This window comes from Desmodus rotundus, chromosome 5 (genome assembly GCF_022682495.2).
Source record: "Desmodus rotundus isolate HL8 chromosome 5, HLdesRot8A.1, whole genome shotgun sequence".
In the NCBI taxonomy this organism is placed as follows: domain Eukaryota; kingdom Metazoa; phylum Chordata; class Mammalia; order Chiroptera; family Phyllostomidae; genus Desmodus; species Desmodus rotundus.
Genome location: NC_071391.1, coordinates 45,643,592 through 45,652,886, shown reverse-complemented (window position 1 = coordinate 45,652,886; position 9,295 = coordinate 45,643,592). Strand labels below are relative to the sequence as shown.

General features: G+C 48.9%; 1 protein-coding gene across 4 annotated transcripts in view; it reads left to right on the top strand.

Annotated features, from left to right (window-relative positions):
• The first annotated feature begins 3,106 nt into the window (after positions 1-3,106).
• Positions 3,107-9,295, top strand: part of STIM1 (stromal interaction molecule 1) — a 177,711-nt gene continuing 171,522 nt past the window's right edge. For all 4 annotated transcript variants that reach the window (XM_024572645.4, XM_045182005.3, XM_024572644.4 and 1 more), the window contains exon 1: positions 3,107-4,243. In XM_024572645.4, the coding sequence (XP_024428413.2) occupies positions 4,105-4,243 (139 nt within the window). In that variant the 5' untranslated portion in view covers positions 3,107-4,104. The remainder of the gene's footprint in view (positions 4,244-9,295) is intronic.

The following is a 9,295-nucleotide window of genomic DNA, read 5'->3' as shown; positions in this document are numbered from 1 at the left end:
GTCCTCAAGATTCATCCATATAGTAGGATGTAGAATTTCTTTCCTTTTTTTTTTTAATCCTCATCCAAGAATATGCTCATTGATTTTAGAGAGAGGGGAAGGGAGGGGGAGAGAGAGAGGCAGACAATTGATGTGGGAGAGACACATTGATGAGTTGGTTGCCTCTCATCCCAACCGGGGACAGAACCCACAACCTAGGCATGTGCCCTGATGGGGAATTAAACACTGTACCTTTTGGCTTATAGGATGACATTCCAACAAACTGAGCCACACCAGCCAAGGCCTCCTTTTTTAAAAAAAACAATCTTTATTTATTTAGTTTTGGAGAGGGGGAAGGGAGGAAGAAAGAGACGGAGAGAAACACTGATCCATTGCCTCTCCTGTGCCCCAAACTGAGGATCTGGCCACAGTCCAGGCATGTGCCCTGACCAGGAATCGAACCAGTGATCTTTCAGTTCACAGGCTGGTGCTCAGTCCACTGAGTCACACCAGCCAGGGTGGGCCTCCTTCTTTTTTATGGCTAAAAAATATTCCATTGTATGTGTATACCATATTTTAAAAATCCATTCATCTGTCCATGGACACTTGGGTTGCTTCCACCTCTTGGCTATTGTGCATAGTTCATAGCTACTCTGAACATGCGTGTACACACATTTCTATGAGACCTTGCTTTCAATTTTTGGGGGTTATATATCCAGAAGTAGAATAACTGGATCATAAGGTAATTCTATTTTTAGTTCCCAGATACCATTTTAGCCTCACAGGAAATGCAACAGTCTATAAAAGATTCATGGTCTGGTGTAAAATGGTAACAGATCTTTACATTCTGCCTCCAAGACCTAGACTCTTTGTACCAAATTGGTTATGTGCCCATACCCTCAAGGAAATCATGTGGTAGCTAAGAGAAATAATGCAGTTGAGTGTAAAGGAAGTCACATTAAACATGCTTTACTTTCCTTCATTCTTGTGTGTTCTCTTAGACAAAGGAGGAAACAGGCGGATGAGTTGGCTTACACAGAAATGACAAACTAGCCGCCTGAGTGTTTAAGCTGCAGATGTGTGTTGTTGGCCTATATAGGATTTTATACTTTTAAAAATTAGTTGCTAATACTAACAAAAGGTATATGTTATACAAAATTCCAGTTTTTTAATCTTCTTTAAAGGTGACCCAGCAATACTGAGTCTACTTTCCTGCCTGCTCTCCCATGTGCCGTGCTCCCCACCACTCCCTATTATTCTCACCTACTTCTTTCAATTGTATTACCAGCTGCTTTTCCATTTGAATTTAAGACCCTGGCTCAGAGCATAGGTTTACTAGAACCTAGGTCAGGAGCTCATCTTCTGTTCTGGCCATTTTCCCAGTATAGACATGTTATCTAATAAATATCTGAGTGGTCATATGAATTAACTCATGTTAACTTACTATGTGCAGGGCCTATGGATGGATCCTTTTCCCAGAAGTGAATAAGGCACAGCCTTTGACTTTGAAAACTCACAATCCTATGGGGTTGTGGGGGCAGACATGTGTATGGTCCAATTCCGGACTGGAGGGGTTGGTCAGAGTTTAGAGTTTCTGAAAAGGAGACCTTGAACTCTGCCTAGAAGAATGAGGACCTAGCCAGGTTGCTCAGTTGGTTATAGCAGGGGTGTCAAACTCATTTTCACGAGGGGCCACATCAGCCTCCCGGTTGCCTTCAAAGGGCCGAAATAATTTTAGGACTGTATAAATGTAACTACTCCTTAACTGTTAAGGAGATGAAATGACATTTGGCCCTTCGAAGGCAACTTCGAGGCTGATGTGCCCCCAGTGAAAATGAGTTGGACACCCCTGGTTAGAGCATCCTCCCGATACACCAAGGGTTCAATCCCAGGTCTGGGCACACACATACAAGAATCAATCAATGAATGCATAAATAAGTGGAACAACAATTCGATGTTTCTCTCCCTTTCTCTCTTTCTCAAATCAATTGTTTAAAAAAAAAAGTATGAAAGGCCAGCTATGAGAGGAGCTGGGACTTGGGGGTAGTGTTTCAGGCAGAAGCAACAGCAGATACAAATGACTAAGCTTCTATGTGTTTGAGGAACTTAAAGAAGGTCAGTGTGACAGGAGCTTAACAAGAGTGGGGAGAGTGGTAGTAGATGACGTTAGATTGTATTTTTATATTAACAGCCTAACCCTTAAGCCGGGCAGCTGTTGGGCAAATCCGTGTTCCTGGTTTGGGGGCTTCCTCAGAACAGGTAACTAGCTTAGCACACTGTCAGAGGAGGGACTGGGCCTAATCCCTTCCCCTGTCTCGGGTGCCAAGGACAGGGTAGGGCACAGAGCAGGTTTCAGTAAAGATTTGCTGACAGCATACTTGAGAAGAGAACAGGAAGTGCAGGCCCCGTTTTAAAAGGCCCAGGCGCGGCTCTCCCTTCACTGGGGCACTCATTCTCAGGTCGCTAACGACTCCTCCAAGTGACACAGAGAGCTGGGAGTGTGAGATGCGGGGAAGAACCAGCTACAGGCCCTACCTGCAAAAACCTCAAAGGGGAGGGAATTTGAGAGGCAGGTAGGAAAACAGGCTGTGAAAGTGAAGGGAAGGCATCCTACTTAGCTTGGATGAGTCGGGGAGGGGGGTCTGGATGGCAGATTGGGCCCTTTAGCCGAGACTTAAGGGACGTGTAAGGCAATTTTACCTTCAGTGGTTTGGACTTTTCGTTTCCTGGCATCATTTCCTCTGAAAACACGGGCAGTCCCTAATGGGCCTCCCCTGGGGCGGGTCCTCGCTTCAGTCCCCAACCGTCTGCAAAGGGGCAGGGCCTTCCAGGAGCACTTGTGCTGTCGGCAGCACCCATATTTGTCCGCCAGGGGACGCTTCACACGAGTGACGAAGGGCGCGGATTCCCAAACCGCAGAGAGGCGAAAGCAGAGTGGCTGCGAGGCGCGGCGGGGGGCGGAGCCTAGAAAGCCAGCTCCGAGTAGGGGGCTGGGAGCGCAACCCGGGCCGAACGGGCAGGGCCGTTGTCGCCTGAAGGAGCCCGGGGCGGCAGTCTGTGTGCCGCGGGCCTCTGTCCAGCCCGGGTCTAGAGCTGAGGAGAGTGGAGTGGCACTGAGGCCCGGAGGTCCGGGCAGGGCAGCTATTGCCGTCTTCACCGCTGCCGCCGCAGGCCTGGGATACCTGAGCCACTGTGTGTCAGGGGCCCATCCGCCTGTTTGCTGGCGGTTAGCGCTGGAGAGACTCCCGTGGGGGAAAGAGAGGCCAGGACCCGACCCTTGGCAGGGCAGAAGGGGCCTGGCGGAGGCTAACGCGAGCCTGGGGCCTGGAGAGTCCGCCGGGGGCAGGGGGCGCCGGGCTACTGCCTCCAACAGGTTATTCCCGGTTAAACCCGGCGCTGGGGCGGGCCCGGACTTCGCAGGGGGCCGGGCGGCGCGGGGCGGGCCTGTGGGAGAGCACGCCCCCGCCCGCCCTGGGCCCGCCCCAGCGCCGCCCGCCCGCCGGGGAGCCGCTGTCCCGGGCCTGGCCCGTGCGCGTCCGCCTGCTGAACCTGGGCACAGCCGGCCGCCTGGGCACGGGACTGGGCGGGGGCGCTGACCTCGGCCTAGGAGGCCTGGGATCCTGGAACCGTCCGCGCCCGCGGGGGCCTGCGAGTCGCACGGCCCTCCTGGGGTCTGTGCTGCTCGCCCTTCCACGGAGGGGCGAGGCCAGGTGCCCCCTTCTTCCCCTCTTCTCTCCGTGCTCCACTCCCCTGCTAGAGGGAGATCCCGCCCGCCCGCCCCCTTTCTCAGGGTTGTAGCCGGCTGCGGAACTGACAGCGGCCCCGTAGCCACCCTGTCCAAACTCTCCGGAAGCGGCCCTAGCTAACTGGGCGCTGAGGCCCCCCCCAACTCCAGCGGACCCACTGTTGGACCGGAGGCGACGGCCCTCCTCCCGAGCCCAAACTTGGAGCATTTGACCTTTGGCTGTCTGAGGAGGCAGGCCTTCGAGTGCTTGGACAGCTGCGGCGCCTCGAGGGCATCTTACCTGGGGTCTAGGACCGACGACTGCACTCCCGGGCTCCGGGCTTTGCCTCTGGGATTCCGAAGTGTCCACATCAGGCGCATGCAGACTGAGACTTGAAGTCATGGATGTGTGCGCCCGTCTTGCCCTGTGGCTCCTCTGGGGTCTCCTCCTGCATCATGGCAAGAGCCTCAGCCATAGCCACAGCGAGAAGGCGGCAGGAGCCGGCTCGGGGGCCAATAATGAGGAGTCTACTGAAGCAGGTAAGACCTTGCTATCAGCTGGACTGGGCCGGGAATTTTGACTCAGAACCGAGGTGTCCGAATGGGCAAGTTGAACCCTAGTTTTATATATGTGCCGTTGATGGAGGACCCACACATGGCACTGCCTTTTCCCAGTAGTACAAGGAGTCCGTTCGGAAGCTACGACTCATGTCTCTGTCTCTCTTCAACAACTTTCCTCATTCCTCCTCAGGATCTCTGTTGGCAGTGAGGAGAAGTCCGCTTTTGGGGCACCTTGGCCTTTCAGATCAGCAAGCCAAGACCCTTCTCAGGACTACTTTTCGGGACGAGTGGCCTGGGCAGATGATAAGTCTATTGCTGTTGGCCAGTTTTAGCACTTGGCAACATAGGGAGGTTGAGGCTACTTGGGTTGGGCAGGGAAAGTAAGGGCTGGGCCAATTTTATTGGTGTGTTCAGGTGTGCCTTTATATTCCAACAAGTGTGGGAACCCTAGTGTCTCCCTTCCGTGGGTAATCTGCGGTCTCATAGCTGTGCCCATTTCACATACAAGGCAATTCCTTAGATGGAATCCTATTTACCACCAGGGAGTTAATGGTCTTTTCTCAACATGGGCATGATAAAACTTCTGGGACCACTTGTTGACTCATTCTGTTTCTTGTGACTGATGAGGGTCGGGATTCCACGATATTTTTGTTCTGTCCTGATTTTTCCTATGTACTCATGGAACCTTGTCAGATAGCAAGAGCCCTGGTGTTTTGTTGCCGAAGAAAAGCGCCCTTTTAAAATTCAGTTGTTTTACACAAGGCTTAGAAGGAATTCTGTTTTCTTTTCCCATTTCTCTCACTAAGTCACTGTGCTCTGCCCAAAGCAGTGGGCTGCAGAGTGGGGAGGGTTTATAGCTGGGTTCTTTCTGAGGTGGACAAGCCCAAGTGAGGGGATGGCTCAGTGGGTCCTGGTTGATACAAGGAGGGAAAAGAAACAGGTCACGGTGGCCGGGAAGTTTCATGGATGCATTTAGAAACTGGCTTTGGTGGTACCAGGGGTGTCTAACCTGCAGCCCAGGATGGCTATGAGTGTGACCCAGCACAAAAATCATAAATTTACTTAAAATATTATGAGATGTTTTTGTGATTACGTGCCACAGTGTATTTAATGTGTGGCCTAAGACACCTCTTCTTCCAGTGTGGCCCAGAGACGCCAAAAGGTTGGACACCCCTTTTGATTTAGACCCTTTCTTAGGAAATCCCCTTTTAACTTCCTTGACTGGTTTGTGTGTGACTCCGGGTACCCGAAAGGTTGGGTTCCTGGTGAAGTCAGGGTTGCTCTGTGTACAAGCATGGCACCTAGTCAGTTGCTTTGAAGATAGGTCCTTCTTGCATTTTAATCCTGTTTCTCAGTGTTGTGCCTCTTTTGCCCCTGAAACATATCTCAAAACTAGGTTCTCGTTGGGCTGGCAAGAGAAAGGCTGGTAGGCAGATGTAGGTCAAACTATGAAATTGCTCTAAGGAGCATTTCTGCCTTTCCAGTGACATCCCTGTTTGTAACTGATGCATCCTTTTTTATCCCTAAAATATGAGTGCCTGACATAAAGTGAATATTCTTTTTTGGTGGGAGAGGAATTGTTTAGTTTAGACACAAGCTAAAGGGATGAAGTTTTTACCTTTCGGCATTAGCTAGCTATCAGAAATAATGTGTTTATGTGTGTGTGTGGGGGGGTGATAGGTAAGAGGCATTCCAGCATCCCTCAGAACCACCCCCAGCTCTTCACACAACATATTTCAGAGGCCTTGATGTGTTGATTATACCATTTAGGCTTTTCTTTTGGTCTTTTCTTCCTTTCAGTTCAGAAATTAGTTTCTCTTGTCACAATAATACTGAATCCCAGGGAGGGAAGTCTCAGTGACCCTAGTTGCTGGGCTGGCTTGGCTATGGTTTGTGGGAACCTGGAGGCCCCAGCACTATTGTTCTGGTAGGTTGTCCTCTTGGGCCTTTCTGGAAGTTTGTCTCTGACTCAGACAGGAACTCAGTTTTGCAAAGAGGTGGCTCATGGAATGGGCTCTGCTACAGGATTTGGGGAGAAGCTTTCCATGCAGCCAGGAACCTAGTAATCTTTCTAGTTCCTCTGTATCTTCGAAACACATTAGTTTTACTTGCCCTTAAAGCTGCCACTTTTCTAAATCAGATTCAACATACCCAGTCAATTTGTATGTTCTCTAAAGTTTATATTTTATAATCACATGGCTTTTTTTTCCCCTGCAAAAGCCTCACAATAGCCCTATTAGAATGTGGGGTATGTGGTATTATCCCCATTTTTATGGGTTAAGTAACCGAGTCCTGTGCTAAGTCTTATAGGCAGGTCTTCTGATGCTTAAGTCCTAGATCACTTCCATCTTCTCATTCCCTGCCATGTTAAAGGAGCACTGGGCAAGACCAAGAGAATGTTACTTTCTTCCTGGTGAATTAGTGATTCAGGTCCTGGTGGCTCTGTAGCAGAGAGCCGAGAAAAGGCCTGTCTTTTTTGTTCTGCAGGGCGTAAGAGAATTGGTTTTTTTTTTCTTGTTGGATGTATATGGCCATCATAAAGGCCTGACTCTGCAGTGAGGGTAGGTGATTTGGTAGGAGGCCCTCTCATTGGGCAGTGAAGAGGCCATTCCTGTTACCTCCTGGCTTTTTGATGCCTGTACACCTAGTTATGCTAAGTCACTTTCTCAGTAAAGGTCTGTGCCTGGCGGTGCTACTCTGGGGCCTGCATTTCTGAAGCTGGCCTGGAACTCATGCTTGGGGCCTCCCTTAGACTCTGGGCTCATTGCCTCCAGAAACTCAAAATATTTTCTGCGAATATATTCGCAGAATATATGTGTGTGAGGGGGTCCGAGGTGAGTCTGGAGTTGCGACTGCTAGTGTTGGAGGTAGTGAGGGCCTCTAATCAGGAACTGTGGTTTGACTCAACGTAACGAGAACAGAAGCCTTGGAGGATAGGCATCTAGGCTGTTGGTGCAGTGCTGGCTGGCTTCTCAATAAACCCCTGATGGAGTAGGAGGCCAGAGCCTTGCCTGCCCACCCAGCTAGTTGCTGTTGCCTCCAAGGCTATAAATGGCTTGGCCATCTTGGTGGCTATGCTAATTTTAGCTGAGGGTGGCTCCCGGAACTGGACTGGGGCCAAGGGCATGTGGGCGGGGCTTGACTGAGGCTAATATTGGGGTCTGGGGAGAGGGCCACAGTAATCCTGGGGCAGCTAGGACATCATGTGTATCCAAGATTCAGCTTTGACAATTACCCTTAGCTAGGTTAATTTATTTAGTAAACATTGAACAGTGCCAGTTTGTGTGTTATTTATTCAACAAATATTTGAGTGCCTGCTCTGGGTCAGGCAATATATTTGGTTTTGAGAATTTAAGGATGAACAAAAAGACAAGATCTCTGCCCTCATGAAGTTTACAGTCTAGTGGGGAGATAGGAAATAAACACATACATAAATATATTATCTTGTGATAAGTGCTGGGGAAGAAAACATGAACAGAGTGCTGTGATGGAGAATGGGGGGAGGACAGAGACTCAGCTAGGGTAGAACCCAGTGCCTCGTAAGACATTAATAAATCAGTAATAGCAACTAACATTTTTTAGTGCTTACTGTGTCACGGGCACTATTCCAAACTCCATTTTATTCTCCCAGTCATCCTGTGTGCTAGGTATTAGCCCCATTTTGTAGGTGAGGAAATGGAATCATAGAGAGGTTAAGTAACTTGCCTGGGGTTATACAATATTAGGAAGGAGAGCCAGAATTTGAACCCAGGCAGTCTGACTGCACTCTTCACTTCCCAGCCACTATGTTATACGTTCTCTCAAAACTGTGTGATAAACGTTGTGAAGAGAGTTATTGTATCTACACACAGAAGGCTGCAGGAAGCCCAGAGGAGCAAGTGACTAACCCTGCCCGTGAGAGCTGGGGGAGGCTTTTCATTTTCCCTCATAATTTTTCTCAGCTCTTGGGGAGATAAAAATTAGTTGCCTAATTCAAAAGTTAAGAGGTGGCAAATCAATTAGTTCAACCCACTTTATATATATACTGATGTCCAGAGAGGCATCAAAAAGAAGTTCTAGGAAGAACTAGAATAAGACATTTAAGGCTTTAAGACCCTGACTCAATTGGTTATTCAACTCACAAGCCTATATTGAGGGCTTACTGCTTGCTTTGCACTGTGGAAAGAATTTAGGGCTACCAAAGGAGGCTAAGCCTGGGATTGGGATGCAGATACGGGATATATATTTAGAGACTATTAATTAGAACATAATGCACAGGCTTAATGAAGAACAAAACTAGGTACTGTAGACAATGTAGGCCAAGGATTAAGGGAGCTCTCTTTGTGGGCTGGGCTGGGCTGGGCTAAGGTAGCTGGAGAGGGCTTCCTGGAAGGAGGGGTAGAGTATGGGCTGAAGAGAACCAGAAGGGAGTGATTTGACTTGGGGAAGGTTGGAGGAAAGGGGGCGTTGTAGATGTCTGGGTCACCAGTGTAAGCACATGAGGTCTCACTGTTTGGTGGCTGAAAGATAACTGGGAAGAGTTGCTTCATAGTTGGCCAGCTACCCCTCATGAGGGCCCGTAGACAGGAAGATTGCAGTCAAGTGTGACCTCACACATGTTAGCATCAGGTCTCATACCTACCCTAATTTTGAAGTAATGATGAATGTAAATAATATTTTCAGATATCTCTAACAATGTAGTGTGACATGAGAAAAACTAGTTTTTATTGGGGACAAAATCATAGATACTGCTTATAATATTGTAGTCGGTTGCTTACAATATATAATTAAAAGAAATGCTAACTTTCAGTAAGGGAATATTGAAAAATACAGATGTAATTTCTTTCCCATCCAAATTCTCAGGTCCCCCAGAATTCTACCCATGGGCCCCTTAGGAATGTGGAGCCTTCACATTAAGAACTCCTGCTATCTGGCAAGGAAGGGATGAGGTCTTGTAGAGGGGCGTGGTTTCTTAGATCTACACAGGACTTGGGTTTGAGCCCCAAGCGGCCCCTCATTTCCTGCTGAGCAGCTTTGACATACATTGCTGAG